General features: G+C 37.3%; 3 protein-coding genes across 4 annotated transcripts; 2 read left to right on the forward strand and 1 right to left on the reverse strand.

Moving 5' to 3' along the window:
• The first annotated feature begins 4,324 nt into the window (after positions 1-4,324).
• LOC137717758 (tubby-like F-box protein 8) lies at positions 4,325-9,988 on the forward strand. 2 transcript variants are annotated; one of them, XM_068457224.1, is made up of 6 exons: positions 4,325-4,593; positions 4,758-4,839; positions 5,466-5,891; positions 6,100-6,187; positions 8,357-8,489; positions 9,070-9,988. In XM_068457224.1, the coding sequence occupies exons 3-6, from the start codon at positions 5,544-5,546 to the stop codon at positions 9,773-9,775; spliced, it is 1,275 nt and encodes a 424-aa protein (XP_068313325.1). In that variant the 5' UTR covers positions 4,325-4,593; positions 4,758-4,839; positions 5,466-5,543; the 3' UTR covers positions 9,776-9,988. The 2 variants fall into 2 exon arrangements, with proteins under 2 accessions (XP_068313325.1, XP_068313326.1); XM_068457225.1 differs by having other exon boundaries at positions 4,325-4,566.
• A 2,092-nt stretch (positions 9,989-12,080) lies between these two features.
• LOC137717518 (protein ROH1D-like) lies at positions 12,081-14,174 on the forward strand. The gene is made up of 2 exons (XM_068456906.1): positions 12,081-12,281; positions 12,510-14,174. Exon 2 carries the CDS (start codon positions 12,657-12,659, stop codon positions 13,851-13,853), a length of 1,197 nt encoding a protein of 398 aa, XP_068313007.1. The 5' UTR covers positions 12,081-12,281; positions 12,510-12,656; the 3' UTR covers positions 13,854-14,174.
• A 32-nt stretch (positions 14,175-14,206) lies between these two features.
• Positions 14,207-17,398, reverse strand: LOC137717519 (bZIP transcription factor 12-like). The gene is made up of 4 exons (XM_068456907.1): positions 16,469-17,398; positions 16,279-16,350; positions 16,138-16,167; positions 14,207-14,800 (listed from the first exon to the last, which is right to left on the reverse strand). The coding sequence occupies exons 1-4, from the start codon at positions 17,195-17,197 to the stop codon at positions 14,720-14,722; spliced, it is 912 nt and encodes a 303-aa protein (XP_068313008.1). The 5' UTR covers positions 17,198-17,398; the 3' UTR covers positions 14,207-14,719.
• Between the last annotated feature and the right edge of the window lie 3,798 nt (positions 17,399-21,196).

Below are 21,196 nucleotides of genomic sequence, written 5' to 3' on the forward strand. Positions count from 1 at the left end.
ACTTTTCGAACCATGTACTTTGTAACCGAAATATAAAATATATAGTTTACTATTTTCTCTGAAAAAACGAAAATTATATATGTAATCTTGAAATAAATGGTGATGATTCGTTTTTTTTTTTTTTTCTTTTTCTTTTTCTGATAAGTGATTTTCGTATTTTATCTTGATAATTAAAATAATTATATTGAACAAATAATTAAAATAGTTATCAACCTATCATGATGCGATCACACACGTGTAGGGTAGCTTTCCTAGTTCCTACAATTCATGATAGTCAAAAATAGCCTATTGCCATAGTGGCTTTTGCGTATTTCCATTCAAGGTCATGGCAGTTTGTAACCACTGGTGTCTTGTTTTAAATTAGGAAACCAACCGACCAATGACCAGAAGTCAAGAACTAGATCACCGTTCAGTCGCAGAAAGCAGAGAAGGAAGATGGTCATGATGATGATGAAGAACGTCGACGTAGTGTTGGTTTTGTGCGTCATCTTCTCTGGTATGGAGAACGTCGTCGTAGAATCTGCTGATGTTGGCTGCTATGCTGCTTGCAGCACTGGCTGTGTCCAAAGCGATAGTATTTTTTCTAGCTACTTAATTACTTTTTAATTTATAAAATTATGATTAATTACTTTGGACTTAGACTTTCTGATTTAAATTATCTGTGTCTTAACGAGTTTAGATTGCATATTAGCAAATTATGGCATTTAGTTAGTGAATCGGAGGATTAGTGCATTGGTTTCATGCTAGATTTATCGTTTAATTTAATTTTGACCGGATTGAGGAAACATAAAATAATTTCTTTTGTCAATGCAATAGTCTAAATTACTCTATTTTAAGGAAAGGGAGACGAAGACAAATTTTATAAAAACACTTCAACTGACATAACACACATCTGCAACGATAGTCTATTGCTGACACACTCAATTGCTCATTATTATTTGTAATTTGTACGTAGTAATTCATTTGTTAATTTGGTGATTCTTGTGTGTTCGTGTATGCAGCGAGATTTATGAAACGCTATAATTCATGTATTTGGACTTTCTTTAATGAATCTTGTCCACCATTGATTAAAAAAAATCAACATTGTGATTGTAAGTTCCCGGTCTAGGTAAACCCCACCACCCTACACAATTACACATTACAAGTGAGAAATTTTTATGTGTATTCAAAATATATACAAAGTTGTAAATCACATCACGTATTATGATATAACTAAATGACATAATTTATAAATTTTTCTAATGACCCTTCATTTCTAGTGTACCGTTTTTTGTTCCCAGTATATTAAAAAATATCTCCATTACACGCCTTCTCCATATCACATTGGAATGGATTATGGAACTAGTCGTGTTCAATGGGCTGGTTCTTGACTCCAGCATAGGCGTATACTAATTAAATATTGATATTCACATACTCATTTTATCTCTACTTTTATTAGATTTTGTTATTAATCTTCTTCAATTCACACGATTGAACAACCGAAAACAAAGAGATGTGTGTCATGAGTAAAAAGGGTGTGCAGATAGCACTACGCTAGTAATTTTGTTTTCCATGTATGTGCAGAATCTCAAGTTGAGCAGAATTTCCATTTTCACTTCGCACACAATCTTATTAATTTTTGTCTATTCAGCTTCATCAATTTATTGACGGTCGGTTATTAAGAGAGATGTGTGTGAAGTAAAAAATGAGTATGTGAATAGCACCGCTCCACTAATTTTGTTTTCCATGTATATGCAGATTCTCAAGTTGAGCAGAATTTTCCATTAAAAATGGTGAAAAAAATTGACGACCACATGAAGAAATAATATGTAACTTATGGTACTGGATATACCTAAGCCAGTAAATGAAAACAACTCTACTTTGGAAACTATGCGAGTTATTGTATGGAGAACGAAACTGCTTTAGTCTGAATCATGCTCATACTTTCTTCATTAAACTACTTTAGTCTGAATCATGCTCATACTTTCTTCATTACCTCTTCTTTGATAATTTCTCAATAGATTTTTAATCAAAATGGTTATTGAGATTAGCATAAATTTTCACTTTGATTCATGAGATTTAAAATTGATATAAGTGGTCCTTGAGTTTGTTCACCGTCAACCATTTTGGTCATTTTGTGAAAAATCTCCATTAAATAATGGAAATGACAAAAATATCCTCATTTTTTGTCAAAACGTTTTGGCTCATTATTTATTAAAATTAAGGATATTTTTGTCATTTTGGCTCTTACTCAACGGAGATTTTTCCCGGAATAACCAAAATGATTGACGGTGGACAAATTCAGGGGCTACTTTCTTAAATTGACTTGTATCACATTTGAAGGAGTTTGTTGCAATATATGCACAATTGGTTTTTTTTTTATCACCACCAATACTAGGACATATCTACAACCTCGAACTGGAATAACTTACGTGTGACACCTAATAGCTGTTATAAATTTACGTAGGAATTTACATATTGCGCAACTACGAGAATTGTTAGCACAAAACTCAAACCCTAATGTGGTGACACACAAGACAAAAATCTTTCTAACTGAGCCAACCCTCGATGATAGAACTCTTTGCCTTTGTTACCCCATTGAATTCGATTTTTTTTCTATATAATCTTGTGGACACATTTGTTGTGTTTTTGGAATCTTGTTGTCAAATTTGTTAAAAAACGATTTTCGCACACCATTTTTTCTTTGGGGCACTTTGATTCAGGTCTAAAAAATTCAGCTGTTGTTGAATTAGGTCCAATTTTATTTCATTTTCTATTACACCTGTTTTGCCCCTGGAATTTTTTTTTTAATTCTTTAAATTTGAATTTTCAAATACCTTTATCTACCCGTTTTTTAATTAAAAAGACATTATTACAAATCTTATAAGTTTATCAAAAATTAAAAGAAACATTGCTAGAGGTAGATAAAAAATTTGTGATGTAGGTAGAATCTATGATAGAGGTAGCCTATGAACAAAAACCTATTGTATAGATAGATAATACAAAATAATCTATGATACAGATATAGACTATGAACAAAAACTTATTGTATAGGTAGATAACACAGTTAATTTGTGAAATATAGGTAGATAAACACAATTAATCTTATATAGATTATCAACAAAATATGTAATATATAGGTAGATAAATACAATTATTCATGATACAGGCACAATATAATATAAAAAGATAAAATAAATAAATAAAGGACAAGTGATATAGGTAGATAAAAACCAAAAAAAATCGTGAAGAAAAATGATATTGAGGGAGGAAACACTAGAGAAAATGCTAATTCGATAGAACTTCAAAGTTAAAATATATATATATATATATATATATATATATATATATATATATATATAAAGGAGAATGAAGCTCAAAAAATATATATATATATATATGAGACGAAGAACCCAAAGATTGACTAATACAAATTTTTTTTTTAAAAAAAAAAAAAAAAAAAACCAATCAAATGTAATTTGATCATCCTTATTTGAAAGGAGGAGCAAAAGAATAATATTATGGTAGAAGACTACTGGGAAAAATAACAGAGGAAGAGAAAGATATTGTGAGGGAGAAACAAGAAAAAAGAAATGAACATTTGGGGAAGGAGAAGAAAAAAAGGGAGATTTAAATCCCTAATCCTATAATTAAGGATATGATTAACATTAATCACAAACTTAAAAAAAACAGTAATTACTTAATTGGTCAATTTAAGGGTAAATTTGGCAAGAGAATACAAATAAGCTTATGTGGACAATGAATCACTGGACCTAACCTAAAAATTAAATAAAATTGGACTATAACTAATAATGGCTCATAAAATTGGACTCATATTAAGTTTCCCCTTTTTCTTTTTACAAATCATTTTCTTTGTGCTACTGATACACCACTATGTGAAATAAATAAGAGAGAAAAAGGAATGAAAAGATATAGGCCACATGGGGTTTCTTTGTGGTGCACCATTTTTCTTTGGGAACTTTAACGAAAAAATATCGATATTGTTTATTTTAACGAAAAATTATATTTTTACATTAAAAAGTCAATACTGGTACTATTTAATGTTATTATTTTTGTTAAAACTCAAAACATTCAAATCATTTTCATTATTTTTCTTTTTCTGCAAATCGTTTTCTTTTTCCCCAAACACTGTAGAACTTGTTCCGGGTTCCGCTCCTCCGTCAGTCGTCAGCGAGTAGGGAGAGAAGAAGAGAAAGTCAAACACCCCATTTGGTCTTCATCTTCGGCGAGTGGGAACATAAAATTCCACTCCAAAAGTATACAGATTACAGGAAAATTCCATTTAATATAAAATTAAAATACCCAACCAAAAACAAAAGAAGAAGATAAAAAGATAAAAGAAAAAGAAAACTGTCTCTCCCTTTTCTTACTTCTGGTTCGTGAACTCAATTTAATGTGGGCTTTGGAGCCCAAATATTAAGAGAGAGAGTAACAATGGTTTTTCTGCTTTTCTGACCTGACCTCCTTTTTCTTCCTTTTCTTCTGCTCTGCTTCCTCTCTTTGTGTTTTGCAGACCAACCCAGAAAAACAAAAACAGAGGAGAAGGTTGTCTGATTGTTGTTTGAGGTTGTCTTTGGTCAGCTGATGTCTGAGGTGCAGATCTGTTATTTGTTTGGTTTTTCTGTTAACATTTGTAACAATTTATGGGTTTTTTTCACCTGGGTTAAATGCCCAGGAAAATCACAGGGTTTAACTTTAAGTGTAAGCTGTTCAAGTTTTGTGCTTTTGTAATTCTGATGTGTTCTTGTTGCTTGCAGATCTTTGACTTTTTATGATTAAGCCATGGAGCAGCTTTGACCAGCTTAAGCTCTCGGATAATTTGGGGGTTTTGGTCAACTGGTAAGTACCATGATATGTTTTTGTTGCAACAAAGTTGTATTGAACAAATTATGACAAGGTAATTGTTGTCAAAGGTTGAGTCTAAATTTTGAGCCTGCACTTGTTTACTCTCGAAGTCGATGATGTAGAAATGATTTAGTAGTTTTGTAGTTCATGGTTTGTTTATGATCAATTGCTGTAAGAATCCCTTTTCCGGTTATGCTGTTTTTCAAAATATGATCTTTTGCAACCTTGCATTTCTTTCTCCACTGTGAACTTGTGATTGAATTTCGATTGTATGAAGTCAACCGGTTCTTCTAACGCCGGTATTTGTTTCTAAACTTACATGTTTACAGTTAAGTATATCATTTTTTGTAGTCTTTGTTGATGGTTGCTATGCACATTCTTAGCTTATATGGCTCATATATCGTTACGAGCTTTTTTGGGTTCAAATTAGGGTTTGCGGTTCCAAACACTTTTGTTACTAAAGTTTGGTTCTTTATGCTACTTTATAGCCCATATGAATCTGCCTTTCCCACTTTTCTTTTTCTTTTCGATTTTAGTTACCTTTTCTGTATCATGTTATGTTTTATTCTCTGTTAAGAAGATTGTAGGTGGCAATTGATTCACTTTCCATTTGTGGGCAGCCATATGCACAAGCTGTGGAAATCAGAAGATTTGAAGAAGATACACAATTGTTTTTGGTACGCCTTACCACCACAAGAATGTCATTCCGTAGCATAGTTCGTGATGTTAGGGATGGCTTTGGGAGCCTATCTAGACGGGGTTTTGAAGTCCGGCTGACGAGCCATCATAGAGAAAAATCTCATGGCTCGTTAAATGATTTACATGACCAGCCTCTCATTGTTCAGAACTGTCGTTGGGCTAGCCTCCCCGCAGAACTATTATATGATGTAATTAGGAGGCTGGAGGAGAGTGAGAGCACATGGCCTTCTCGAAAGCACGTTGTTGCATGTGCCTCAGTTTGCCGTTCTTGGAGGATTATGTGCAAAGAAATCGTTAAGAAGCCTGAGATCTGCGGGAAGCTTACTTTTCCTGTGTCGCTGAAGCAGGTTTTTCCTTTTAATTCATTTAGTGTGATGTGCACCATGATTTTGCATGGAAACAATTTTTGCTACCTGAAGTTTATAATGAAATCAAAGTTACAGATTTTTTGTGTATGGCGCATGGAGCTTGTAATGATAATTTTTCTTACAGCAGCTACATCATAGTATCTTGAGGGCAACACTTAACAAATAATTATTTTGTTTGGTTTTTCAGCCAGGTTCACGGGATGGACTCGTTCAATGCTTCATTAAAAGGGATAAATCCAATTTAACATATCATCTATTTCTGTGTCTTAGCCCTGGTGAGCGTCTTTTCCAACCATTTGATTGTGTTTGATTGTTCCCTCTAGTAGCCTGTCAACCCATTTCTTCGATCAAATATTTCTCAATATGAGTCACATTTTATTTATTGCTATCACTGAATCCGTGTTTATTTATCAATGAATATCACATTTTTCAGACTAAACAAAAATATCTCATTTAATGTTTGTCAATTATTGAATTTCCGTTGGTCTGCTAGTCTGTTTTAGTTAAACTGCCTCGTCTAGCAGATATGTGAATGTTTACAAAGTTTTTAGCTTCAAGTAGTCTTGTTATGAAATGTAGGAGTTCTTAATTAATTCTGGTTGACTTGCAATACCTTGTGGTTGTGAAAGAACTATGCTGAAATGTTAAAACTAATATATCAAGTCTATATCCTTTGGTTAGTTTTCTAGCTTCATATTGATTGAAGATAGCCTTTCCTTCCTTCAGTGGAGGATGAATCTAATTGGATAGTAGGCATTTGGTGTAGATGAATACGGAATATTCATGAAGAATCTTCGCATTCCAAATGAACCTATATTAAGTAAAGGACAATCATAGTCAGAATGAGTGTTCACGATGATCCAACCCTCTTCTCAAAACCTATATTATAACACCCATTTCCTTCCTCATTTCACAATCCGATTATTCACCAGTTAGTTTGAAAGAGAACCCACACTTAGAGTGAGAAGAAGAGTTAAAATTTAATAAACCGTCTTGAGATAATCCAAGAGAGGACTTGGTATAGGAACTTTATTGGAATTGTTTATTGTTGTACAATTATCGTGCACAATGAAATATTTTGGTTCTGCTGCCCGTCAACATAGGTTTAAAAGCGGAACAGTTTATATTCTGATGTCTCTAAATCACTCGCATAGCTGCTACTGCTTACCTATTTAAATCACACAAGGGTGGGAAAAGTTCGGTCCAGGGAATACCAAATCATTTACGGACTCACACTAGGCGTCATCTTTACCAACAGCCTTTTGGGCAATGAAGGCAGTATACAGCTGACTGACCAGTTGTTATTGATGCTGAGCATGTCAAGCTCTATCTAGAATTTTATCGTCCAACTCTCAAATTTTGTAGATCTTGAGAATGTCAATTGAACTTTCCTACTATTTGTTTTGTTTTCTTTTCATATGATACTAATGTTATTCATTAGCAAAAGTTTATGGGTTTCTTGGTTGTAATGTAGCTAAGAGAATATCTAATGTTTCTATTCCCGTTTCATGTGTTCAGTATAATAGTTTGCAACCCGATTTCATCAGCGAAAAGAAGTTAATAGTGGTGATAGCATTAATACATGAATGTAAAGTTGATTTAAAGGTGGCTTGAGTAACGGTGTGGTGTGGTGTGAAAAAGCTTTAGTTTGTCAAGGTTTTACATGGTTAGAAACTTATAGTATGTAAAAATGTTACATTAGGTATTATATTTTTTGTAATGTTTTCTTTTATTTCATTATAACATAATAATGGCGAACCCTAATGGTATGTTTGGGTGAGGGCCTTCCAAGTCCCAAGGGATTTAGGCCAAGTGAGGAAGAAATACACTACAAACATTATAGAGGAGGGATTCGAAATGCACTACATGACCAATACAAAGGTATGTAGAAGGGATTTGTAAATGACTCTGTCGAAGTAGTCATCTGCAAATCCCTGTAACATGCCTTTGTGATGCTCATGTGGTGCATTTTTAATTTGCTTATCAACATTTTGTAATCCATTCTTTACTAGCTTGGCCTCAATCCCTCAGGATTTGTAAGTCCCTCACGTAAACATAGCGTAGTGTCAATAACAATAGCAAACTTCTAGATCAGGAATATAGTTGGACGTTTATAATGCATTTCAATGCATGTTTTGGTCCTTTTAGCATGAAAAATTACAATAGGTACTACACCAGTGTGAAACATGCAACAACTTAAGGGTCTGCAAAATTAATAGATAAGTTAAATACTGGCGTACACATGCACCGTCTTTATGTCAGACATTGATTCCACTAGAAGTGTCCAAGAAATCATGGGTCATATGCTATTTCAACATATTTTAGAGGTGCTTTCAAGATTCGTAGATTATGTTTACTATTTTTTGTAATGAATAGTTATGCTGGCTTTCTTGAGATTAGGCCCATAAATGGTTCCCCATTCTGTTATGTCTCCAATTCTGCAGCTTTGCTAGTTGAGAATGGGAAATTCCTTCTTTCTGCAAAGAGGACTCGAAGAACTACTTGTACAGAATATGTTATCTCTATGGATGCTGACAACATCTCTAGATCAAGCAGCAGTTACATTGGAAAGTTAAGGTAAGAACTTGACGCAAAGACACCGGAAGCCTATTTACAATTCACAAGCATGCACAATTAAAGTAACATATAGTTTTTCTCATTTCTTAAACGAACAATTGGTATGATATCTATTTATTCTAATCCTCTTATTATTAGTTAGTTTTTCTTTTCTTTCAAAGAGCTCGTTTTGCTTACTATGGAACTCCATTGACATTCTTCCTTCAAAGGAAGCTTTGCCATATAGAATGAATAGATTTGGTACAACCTCTCTTAGTAGTGCAAACAATTTTTTCTATTCAGAAGACAAATATCGCGCTCTGTGTAGGGGAATGGATGCATGCATATGGAAGTGAGGCCTTAACATTGTATTTTTATTGTTATGAATTCATTCCGTTGTGATGTGCCGAGATGAATTAATGTAAAGCATAGTTAGATGTGTCTTCTATTATTTAGTTCTATTAGGGATGGCAATGACACGATGGACTTACAAGACAAGAATAGTTGATCTCGTAGTGATTAATCATTTATTATTTTACTGGTGTTTACAACCGATAGAAAATGTTGTTTTGAAGTATTCAAGTTTTGTTTCTTTTCCCAGGTCAAACTTTCTTGGCACAAAATTCATTGTATATGATACGCAGCCTGCATACACTTCTGAACATGTTCCCCCACCAGGGCGGTCAAGCCGTAGATTTAATTCCAAAAAAGTCTCGCCAAAAGTCCCGACTGGCAGCTATAACATTGCTCAGATAACATATGAGCTAAATGTGTTGGGCACTCGCGGTCCTAGAAGGATGCATTGCATCATGCATTCTATCCCGGTCTCATCTCTTGATGCAGGAGGTACTGTCCCTGGCCAACCAGAACTCCTTACCCGAGCCCTGGAAGACTCATTCCGAAGTATCTCTTTCTCAAAGTCTCTTGACCACTCAGTAGAATTCAGCAGTACACGGTTTTCTGAAATTGATGTACCCCGAGATGATGAGGATGGCAAGACAAGACCCTTGGTTTTGAAAAACAAACCCCCACGATGGCATGAACAATTACAGTGTTGGTGCCTGAACTTCCGAGGCAGGGTAACTGTTGCTTCTGTTAAGAACTTTCAGTTGATTGCTGCTACTCAGCCTGCTGCTGGTGCACCTACTCCATCACAGCCAGCGCCGCCAGAGCACGACAAGATACTCTTGCAGTTTGGCAAGGTTGGTAAAGATATGTTCACGATGGATTATCGCTATCCTTTATCTGCATTTCAGGCTTTCGCTATCTGCTTGAGCAGCTTTGACACGAAATTGGCTTGTGAATAGAAGAGAGTAAGTGGACGGTGGTAAGCAGAAAACACCGTTGACAATCACTCTCTTTCTCGCCTTTTATCTCCACTTTTTTCCTGCTCTTGTTTGCGTTTGCGTTAGGGTAGGAAATTGTCTGTTTTGTTCAAGAACTCAATTGCTACCCTAATAACAAAAGGTGTAACAGCATTTTAATCTCAGATCTTTAATGTTGCCTTGAGTTTCTGCCAATTAGTTCATAAATTGTCTCCCGCCTTCTGGTCTGTTGTTTCGTGTTTTCTTCGCTGTCAAACGTTTAGTTATGCTTTGATTTTGCCAACCCGATTGGCTGTGAGAATGTGAAGATAGAAGGGTTTAAGGAGAAACCTTGCGAGGGTTTATAAGAGATTGGTCGTCTACTTATATTGCCAATTAGTTTTATGGTGGAACCTCAGCTTTCTTCATGGTATCAGAGTAGGTTGTCCTGCGTGTGAAGCCTAACAGCCACATGTTTGGCTTGAAATTTCGTCACACGTGAGAGGGGCGTTTGAGAATGTAAAGGTAAAAGAGTCTTACATTGGTCCCCATATAATATTTTGGGTGTGGCTTAGCTCGTGTTATTATGTGGTGGCGAAAGGCGACGGGTGGTCATTGGTTGCCCATGACCCCTTTGAAGGTGGTGGATGTCACAATCATGTCATTGGGAGGGATGGCATTCTGGAAGTGATGATATAAGGTGTAGTTTTGGTAGGCTGTCAACTACATTGCATTTGTTGGCATATAATTTTCACAATTAAATGCCAATTTCCTTTTAAATTTTGTCAAACAATCAATTTTTCACAGCTCTGCATTGCATGCATGATTTGGCAAATAATTTTAGTGGAAAATCATATCCAATTCAATTCGACCAAATTAAAAAACCCAATATTATTATCTGTTTTAATTAATTGAATTAAGTTTTTATTTATGGATGTTTCAACCCATATTAAAAACCCAATATTTTACAAAATTTATCCTATGGGATTCGAGGAGGCCGCTATTGACCATTTTGATTCTCAAATCTCCACTGGAAAGGTACGCTTAATGAGGTATGTCATGTGACACCTCAAATTATGGGTCATCATACGAAGTCTTCTACTCTTCACATAGTATAATGTCTCGCTTGAAAGTGATTTTAAAGAAAATATTATTGGATTTCAAAAATGCTTTTCTTGCAAAAAGCACCAATTATGCAAGAAAGACTTAATGAGGTATGTCATGTGACAACTCAAATTACGGGTCATCATAAGAAGTCTTTTAACCTTAACATGATGTATGGCTCGTTTGAGACTACTTTTAAATTGACTGAAAGTGATTTTAGACAAAATGTTATTGGGTTTCGAAAACACTTTTCCTGCAAGAAGCACCAGTTATGTGCTTTTAGTAGGAAGCACTTCAAGTATATTTCTGTGATTCACTTGCATTTTTACTAAAGATCGATTTCAAAAACATTTTCACAAAAAAAAAAATACATTCAACCATTCTAAAAGTAGTTCCAAACGAATCGCTAATTCAACAAGCAACTCATCATGGTCACCTGATGGAGAGCAATAACTCCATAACTCTTGGCCCATTCACAGGCCTAACTAGCAACCGAGTTAGCTGGAGTAAGATTCTCTCCACTCCAAATCTCTTACTCGTCGCTTCCCTCCTCTCTCTCTTTTTTTTGTTCCTTTATAAAGAAGTCAACACAGATGTTAACGTAACTTAATCGTAACCGTTCAAATAAGGAGAGAAATTTGAAAAAAAGAGAATCATAATCCGAGTTAGCTACCTAAAAATCATAAACTCTAAATTGCATCGTCTATCTCGTCTCTTCCACTTAAACGGCTAATTAAACAAATCAACGTGATAATCGCCCAAAGAACACAAGCTGCATATACTTCTATCAACTAGGATCACACTCAACTTAATCATTATAAGTTTAGTGGATCAAAATCAAGTTTTAGAGAGTAAAATATCGACTTTTGAGTTTTAAGGAACAAAGTTGAATCAAAATCGAGTTTCAAGGGGTAAAATGTAGACTTTTGAGTTTCAGCGATAATGTGAAATTGAAATCAAGTTCCAACCAACGTAGCTAAAAATAAACCTTTCAAAAGCTTATTTTGACAATTCGTGAAACACATGTCGAATTATCACTTGCATTCGTAATCAGTAAATTCGTATATAATACCTGTATTACACAACATGCGTACGTAACATTTCAAAAATACTTATGATTTTTCAGACACGTGGTCGACTTGTCAAATTTTCCTTTTGTTTTGTTCTTAAAATATATTTCCGTATCTGTCACTCCTCGATTTTGGCTTTCGAAGGAAGCGAAGCGAGAGGGTTGAGCTCTGAAGATCCACTGTTTATATTGTTTGTCCGAGTCCGAGTCAGTGACTCAGTAGGCGCGCACATGTCTGCCTGTCTGTCTTCAATTATTCTCAACAATAACATTCCTGGAGAGCGTTGAGATTTGAGCTTTCTGAGTTCTGAGCCTCCCTTCCAAGCAAAACCAAAGGTACTATTCTTTTCTCTCGCTTCTTCTCAGAATTTAAAATTTCGATCCTTTGCCTCCTGAGATTTTCTGGATCTGGGTTTTTCGTGTTATTGCATTGTAGAGGTGGGTTTGTTCTTCGATTTTGTGTTAGGGTTTCAAATTCTTTGCATTCGGTTGTTTTGAGTAAGGGTGGAAGAACAAAGCTTAAATTCGCGAGTTTTTTAGCTGATAAACCTGAATGAATTGTAGGTGGATTTTGAAATGTTGTCGATTTTTCGCGGTTTGGTGCATCGAATTTAGCTGAATTGGAGGTGGGGTTATGTTGGTTTTGTGAAATCTGTGAGTTTTGTGAGTATTCAGTGGGGTTTGGTGTTGGAATATTGTGGCATTGTCACCATGCCTTCGACGCACAATCCGGGTTCTTCTTCGCCGTTGACTTCGATTGGTCGCTCGATTTGGAGCCGGCGAGAGCCATTTCAATCAGAAGAAGCTAATCAGGAGTTGAGTGAGCTGGAATTAGAGGTTCAATCTTTTCAAAAACTTGTTACGGACCTGTTTCATGACTTGTCAGCTGTTGGTGCTGATGAATTGCTCTCCATTGCGTGGATTAGGAAACTTTTGGATGTTTTTGTTAGCTGCCAAGACGAGTTCAGGGTTTTATTGTTGAAAAACAAGGTGCAGGTTTCTAAACCGCCGTTGGACCATTGGGCGGATGAGTACTTGGATAGGAGCTTGAAGGCACTTGACATTTGCAATGCTGCTCGCGATGGGATTGACAAGATTCGTGCGTGGCATAAGCATTTAGAGATCGTTCTGTGTGCCTTGGAGTCTCGCCAGAGGGCATTCTCTGAGGGCCAGTTCCGTCGAGCAAGAAAGGCTTTGGTGGATTTGGCACTTGAAATGCTTGGTGAGAGAGACTCTGGGTCTGTTTTTTCCCACCGCAACTGGTCTTTTGGGCGTAACAATAACACAAGAAAGGATGCTCGCCGTCGGCAACACTCATCTGGGAATCCAACTGGGCATTCCCGCTCTCACTCGTGGAGCATATCCCATTCTTGGTCTGCAGCTAAGCAGCTTCAGTCAATTGCAAGCAACTTGGTAGCACCTCGTGGAAACGAGGTTATTGCAACGAATGGGCTTGCAGGGTCCGTTTTCACAATGAGTTGTGTTATCACGTTTGTTTTGTTGTCTCTTGTGGCTGCGATCCCATGTCAGGATCGAGGTATCAGCACTCATTTTTCGATCCCGCCGCAGTACTCCTGGGGCATCCCGTTATCCACACTTCACGAACGGATAATAGAGGAATCTAAGAAGCGAGAGCGCCAGAACTCTCACGGGTTGCTGAGGGAGATTTATCATGTCGAGAGATGTGCCCGCCACATGACAGACTTGATGGATCTGGTTCAGTTCCCGTTAACAGAGGAACAGAAAGTGGAAGTCGAACAAGAACTGCAGGAGCTAGCATCGATTTGTGAAAGTTTTAAGAATGGACTGGATCCGCTGGAACGCCAAATCAGGGAAGTATTCCGTCGGATTATGAACTGCAGAACTGAAGGTCTCGAACTTTTGAGTCGCGCAAACAATCCGGAGTAACGTAAAAGAGAGAGTGTCTACCGAGCAAGAAATGTACAAATTTGCGAATACATTCGTTGTTTTGCATATTTCCGAGTTTGCAAGGAGAGAGGAGGTATATCGGTCAGCAACAATACAGAGGTTAAACAAACACCGTGAAAGAATCTCTTCGGTTTCGCGAGCAACATAGTATTTTTTGTTTCTGGGACTTCTGGTAAAACGAGGTATGTATGTCACAGTTTGGTTTGTATATGTTACATTCTAAAAGTCCTTTGCAATATTCTTACAGTTTGGTTGTAACTCCGGATCGTTTGATATATATAACTCAGTCCTATTCAGTTACATACATACAAATCGAAGCTAACACATTATCGGAACTTATCAAAACGAATACTGATCAGCATCGCTATATCACATTCGAAAACAGATCAACATCGGTAAACCACATTCGAAAATCAAATCGTGAACGGGTTTTAGTATCATGTACCATATGGTTCCTCACTCGAGCATATCATTTAAGAGTAAACAGCAATATTAGTATAAATTAGTCTGTCGTCTAGCTCTATCGGTTTGCCCTTCAACCGGCATGAAGGGCAACCGGGCTTTCTGTAAATGAGAAGGTTATTTTCTACAAATACTAATTACAATGAACCTGTCAAGTGTTTGAAAACGATCTCCCACAAGCCTTCAACTGAGAGCATCCACCGTTACTTGTATTGAAATTGATCCAAAGCTTCAGTTGTACCTGCATCTCTTTACAAAATCCGCTTCGACTACCAAAAGATCAACCAACAGCTAATCGACCCTTAATCTGTTTTCCTTCTTTAAGTATTTATCTACCAAATTCCTTTTATGTATAAACGCAGACCACACGGTAGGAACCACATCTACCAGTGCACCGAATGTACTCTCCGAAGAACACGTGGTGGCCTCCGCTTCTCTACAACAGGAATGAGGTTCTCCATGAGCTGCAAGTGCAGACAGAGTGAGAGAGAGTTAGATCATTTATTAACACTTGTAAAATGCAGCTTTAGATGTATATAAAGAAGATATGATCAAAACAAAAAGATAAAGAAGACAATGTAATCAGCAAGTTCAACATCATTAACATCATCGAATTAGATCTAAATCACGGACTGCAATGCGTTGTAGTTTTGGAATATCTTCGCGAACAAGGTTGTTGACTTGTAAGCTATACAACTCAATACTAAGCAACCAGATGGCGTATTCTACGAGTGATCGCTAAGAATGGCGGTGTGTAAGTGCAACCTAGTCTGTTTTCAAAAATAGTATAGGGAAACAGCAAAACAGGACCTTCGTTTCATCGATAAATCCTAGATAAATCAGGAGAAAAAGCCAAGAAAAGAATCCGAATTGTGAAAATCTTGCATCTCCTTGTAAAAAATTAACATATAATAAATAGTGTTAGAAAATCAGACCAGAAGATGAAAGGGTGGCATGCAACTTAGGTTCCAGATATAGGCCAAACTTTAGCCTGATCAAAATACTAAAAGCTTTGGCTGATACACCTTTTTTTGCAGTTAATTCAGTTATTTAACGATATGTTAGTTGACTGTCCACGTACAAGTTCCGGTTCACAAACCAAACAACTAACAAACTAGGTTGTATGCTCGCATACTAAATGCAGCATACGCATATCAAAACCCAGTCCCAACTTTCTTCTTATGGTCAAACCACAATATCATGATGCTAAAATACCAAAAGACGTTTGAAAACTTCAGTTAAGAGTTGTGACATTTAAATATAATGATAACTTAAGCCTCTCTGATTTGATTATATGAAAAGCCGTCATGCTTCTTACTGAGAAAGCATACGGATGTGGCCATAGAGTTGTCACCCTCATTTCTCTTGCATCGGAAAGACCCCGAGGAGCAAATGAATACTCTTTTAATGGATTTTGTTGCATTTTATGAAAACTAATCCTAATCTTGTTCAGCCATAATGATTTTTTCTACCTATCCCAAGAACCTCCTAGGTAAGTGATGGCAATATTTGTAAATCAAATCTAAACTTTCGTTCTTCCCAATTGAGGTATTGTTTCTACACAGAAATCTTCTCAATGCAAGGTCAAAAATCAGTAAAGCTAGAAAATAACTCTTATCAAGTTGATTACATATTTTAAACTTAAAGCTGATTGAAAAGGAAAGTTCCAAGCTTGTGAACTGGAAGCTGCTTATGTTCAACATGATCACACCTACGAATCATTTACGAAATTGAAAACCATAAAGAATAAATCGGTACACACACGAAGGCAGTTCACAATTCATAGATGTAAAGTACATACCAGCTTAAACCTCTCCTTCTTTTGCTCAGCCTGCATTCAGAAATCAGAATTCATACGGAATTAGAGCGAAAAACTTTCTTTTAAACAGAATGGTAAAAGCATATGATCATATTTTAAGAAATGATTGAAGAATTAATAGACCTGTTGTCTGAGGAGCCGCGCATTTTCCTCCTCCAACTGCGTTACCAGAGATTCGAGCTCTACGGTGTAAGCCTAAAATTGCAATTAAAACACGGCAATGTCAATAAACGATTTCAGATTTCTGTTTACAATCAATTTAACATTTTCTCAGAAACCAAACAAACATGGTCAAGCAAAGACCGAATCCAACCTGCTTCCGTTCCCTGGACCGGGCAGCGGACTCTCTGTTCTTGATCATCCTCTTCTGCTTCTGCTGCGTTGCCTTATCGAGTGGAGCTTCCTGCACGGCTCTCCTCTTCCCAGCCCTCCCTCCTCCACCACCACCACCTCCGCCTCCGCTGGTGCTTGTTGTCCCGTTCGCGTACACCAGCTGACCCTGAGCAGCCGGAGGTGGAGGAGGAGGAGGAGGAGGCTGCACCTGGAACTGCCCGTACCCAATCGGAACTCCGCCGGCATTTAAGCTGACGTCCTCTTCCCTCACGGCCCCAGCCCTAGTGAGATAGTCCTCCAAGGTCATCCCCTCCATCCCACCCCCACCACCACCTCCTCCTTCTCCTCCCCGTACCTGATCCCCGCCGTCTCCCTCCGCCACTCCCACCTCCTCCTCTCCCACTCCCACTCCCACTCCCACTCCACCGGCGACGATCTCCTTCCAGACCTCGTCGACGGACCTGGCCTCGGCGGGATGATGAAGTTGTTGATGGTGACCGTTGTCGTGTATGTCGTTTCCGGTGCCAGTCCCGGTGGAGCTGTAGATGTTCCTGAGGATGTCGTCCATGCTCATGGATTGGTGCTTGTGGTGACGGTTGTCGTCGTCGTCGGCCAGGAAAGTGGAGAGTGAACATATAGACGACTCCCTCCGCGGCAGATCCGAATTCGCGGTTGAAACCACCGCCATTTTCGAAGACGTCGCCATCATCCTAGCAACTCTCCCCCGGATTTCTAGCCCTCTGATTTGATTCTTCACCTGATTTCTTTTTCTTCTTCGGCGAAGAATTCCGATGAATCTTTTTTTAATTTAAAAAAAATAATAATAAAATTGCTTTGGAATTCCTTCCCAAACCAACAAACAAAACAAACCAAAAGTCGTGATGCCGTAGGCTCTACTCTCTCCCTCTGTTTCCTTTCCTCCCACTTGCACTGCTCGCTTTACCATTATTATTATTATTATTAAAATCAATTAATTAATCCTTATCCAATCACTAATCCTACTTGATTTATTTTAAGAAAAATTATTTGAAAATTTTGAATTTTAACAATAAGAATAAAATAAAGGGTAAAATGAATAATATTATGATTGACTTTTTAATGTAAAAATTTAATTTTTCGTTTAAATAAACAGTATCATGAAATTTTCGTTAAATTTTTTTTTATTTTATGCTTTGCCTCTTTGCACTTAAGTCTTTTTTTTTTCTTTTTCTTTTTCTTTAGCTGACTTTTAGTGCACCATAGTTCATAAAGCGATTAAAAGGTTAAAGAAGTCACTTTTTTTTTTTTTTTTTGGGAAAACATGTTAAGCAAGTCACTTAGCATTACATATTCAAGTATATAAGCTCACACTAACCCGTCAATTTGAGGTACAGTTTGGAATTTTCCTTGGATTTGGGCATCCAGGGCTAGCCAGCCCATCATAAGGGCACCCTTCGGCTTCGGTGTAGAGTTCCCGTTAAAACTGGTTCGTATTTCAAAAATAAAATTTCAAATTAACATCTCCACTACTGGATTAGTGCTTATATTTTATATATTGTTAAAAATGCTACCTGTATCACAATTAATTATTGGCGTTTTAATCAAAATAATCCTTAAGATTGGCATAACTCCTTGCTTGGTCCCTGAGGTTTAAAATCGATAGAACTGATCCCTAATTTTGTTCGTCGTCGATCATTTTGGTCATTATGTGAGAAATCTCTGTTAAAGTGAGGGTATTTTGTCAAATTTACCTTTCCCTCTCATAACACTAAATGATAAAAGGGGCTTTTAGATCTAAGTCCAAAAATGTAGAGTGTTTTTAGGAATAAGTCCAGTTATCTAATTATATGTTTTTATTTCTTTTATACTCATTTTATATTTTTTAAAAATATTAAAAATCAATTAAAATTTTCTAATATTATGCATTTTCCAACTCCAAAAGAATATATTTAATATCTTATAACAAAAATACTAATATACTAACATAAATTTATCTACAAAACATTCTACCCTAACTCAAGTAACAAATATATGAATGTATATAATACCTATACGTGAGATATGAAATGACACACCCCGACCGAGATCAGGGCGTGCTGGCCGTCACTCGAAGGTGACGTAGCCATGTGCGCGTGCGGAAGCTAATTAAGAAGGTAATATAAAAGTACTAATAATTAAAAAAACCTAATAACGTACAAAGTACTAGTGTATGTGAGACACAATTCAGAGCAAGTCTACAACAGTCCAAAAGGAAAGATACGACATATTTACACCCGAAGGTGACCCTACAATGGTGAGTGTCTGTCAGAAATGCCGGGACGCCCTCTGGGATAAACCACCGAACCTTCTAGACCACTAGAACCTGGAGGGGCGCAAAAACAAAAGCGTGAGTGGGCAAAAACAAAGTTCTTTGAAAACTCTTTAGCAAAATACATTCTAACCCCTCGCCGTAAAACCTGTATGCTTCCCAGAAAATGAACATATATACGTATGTATAGATATGTCAATCATGCTCCACCATATGCCATTCATGCTCACAATATGCCATTCATGCTTTGCAATATGCCATTACAGAATATCATAATCAATTATAAATGCTCAAGCGTAATTCACATCGAATATATATAATCTGGCAGCCGGGAGTCACCTAACGTGACCTGTACGGCTGAATCTAGAGCTCCACTCTCAACTCAATAACTGAATCTGCACACGAGTCGGAACCACCTAACGTGGTCTGTACGACAAGCTGGGTGTAATATATATATGTATGCTCTAGTGCTACGATCACGTGAAGCTGTGCGATAAATCGCGGGTCACCTACAAGTCGGAACCACCTAATGTGGTCTGTACGACAGGCTTGCACCTATCTTGGATCCAAGGCGAGCATGCGGTGCTGGTGAACATACACGTGAAGGCTGTGCCCTGGCCCTGGGCGGGAGCACTAACACCGGGGGTGCAGATTATGAGCTATCTAAACCTCTCAAACTACGATTGCATAATAAACAGGAATGCATAACCACGTGAATACCGCTTACCTGGCACTTACCTGTGCATCCACAGCACCAATTACACATTTATAAATGTATGCCAATTACCAATGCACGTGATAATGCGTAAACGTCATTCATATGATGCATGGCATAAAACAAATAACCTTTTCTATTCTATTTCTGGGAATTTAGAGGTATATAGGTATATATGGAAAACAAAAGCCCACTCACTGATAATTAGAAGGGTCGTAGCCCCCCTGCCTCGAGTGTGTACGCTCGTCCTCGGAATAGGAATCACCTATACGCGACAAAGTTACGAAAACATTAATTTAAAAGCACCTAAGCAACTTCTCGTAATAACTTCTCATACATTGCTCAAATTGGACAAATGAATATACCAACGTGACCTACACAACCTCAGGATCACACTCAAATTTTTAGAAAAATTTTTGGACCACGCACGCGCCCCCACGCGCCGGCCAAGGCACGGACCTACGCGCCCCCACGCGCGGCCACGTGCCAGGCACACTGACGGTGTCAACAGACGCCGTCAGGAATATTCCGTTAACTGACGGAATATTCCGTCAAATCTAACCGGATTCCGTCACTGCCGTTAGGAATATTCCGTTAGACTTAACGGAATATTCCCCTTTCTTCTCCGGCGAACCTCCGGCGCCGGCGACGACGCCGGAAAACTGGGAATTTTTCAAACTTTGTTTTCTCCTTCGTTTTTCAACCAAATTTCACGTTCTTTATACCAAAATGAAGCTTAGGACTAGTAGAATCACGTTGGACTACTTTTAAGGCCTAAAAATCAAGGAATCTCACCTGCAACAACGATCCAAGTTCGGCCAACTTTGCACAGGACGATCCCGACGTCCAAACTCACCCAACGAACCACTCCGAGGCTCCTTGGGACCTCACAAACACATCTACAAGCTTAGAAATTCCAAAAACAAGCTAGTTTAGGTTTGCATGAACAGTGTTCAAATCGGCCATTGTTGAAACGACGTGAAAACGTTAGATTTCTTACCTGGAATTGGTATGGTTGTGCTCCTCACAACCTCACGAGTTCAATGGTATAATTGGTTTCTTGTTTGGTGAAGAATTGATTGGGTTTGTGTGTAGTCCGTGCGTTTGTATGAAGAAGAAGAAGAAGATGGCTCGGGGAGGAAGAGAGAGAGAGAGAGAGAGAAGAGACAGAGTGAGGGAATGAGGGAGGGAATCCCGGGAGAATGAGGGTGATGTGTGAGTGTGTGTGGTCCTACCACACCACACAACACAAAAATACACGTAAAATAACAGCTAGGGGGGTAAAATTGTAAATTCACACGTACGTTTCGTTAGTTTCGGGACGGGATGTTACATGAAACCTAATTAAAATGTAGAAAAAACATAACATACCTACAAGTAAGACACATTAATCTGTGACAGGTTGATTATAAAAAAAGAATCTGTCATATAGGTAGATAAATATAATTAACCTGTGATATAGGTTGATTATAAAAATTAAAAATAAAATCTATAAATGGGGTTTAAAGTAGGAGGAAGAAAGAGAAATAACAAAAAGATAAATAAAAAGAAATAAGCAAAGAGATAATTGGGAAGAAATTTGACTTTTATAATAAATCTTATCATTGAACAGATAACTATTGATAATTAAATAATTAAATATAACAAATTGGACTTATTTTAATAAACTGGACTATTCCTACTATTGGCTCAAAAAATTGGACTTA

The sequence above is a fragment of the Pyrus communis genome, chromosome 15, assembly GCF_963583255.1.
Source record: "Pyrus communis chromosome 15, drPyrComm1.1, whole genome shotgun sequence".
Classification (NCBI taxonomy): Eukaryota; Viridiplantae; Streptophyta; class Magnoliopsida; order Rosales; family Rosaceae; genus Pyrus; species Pyrus communis.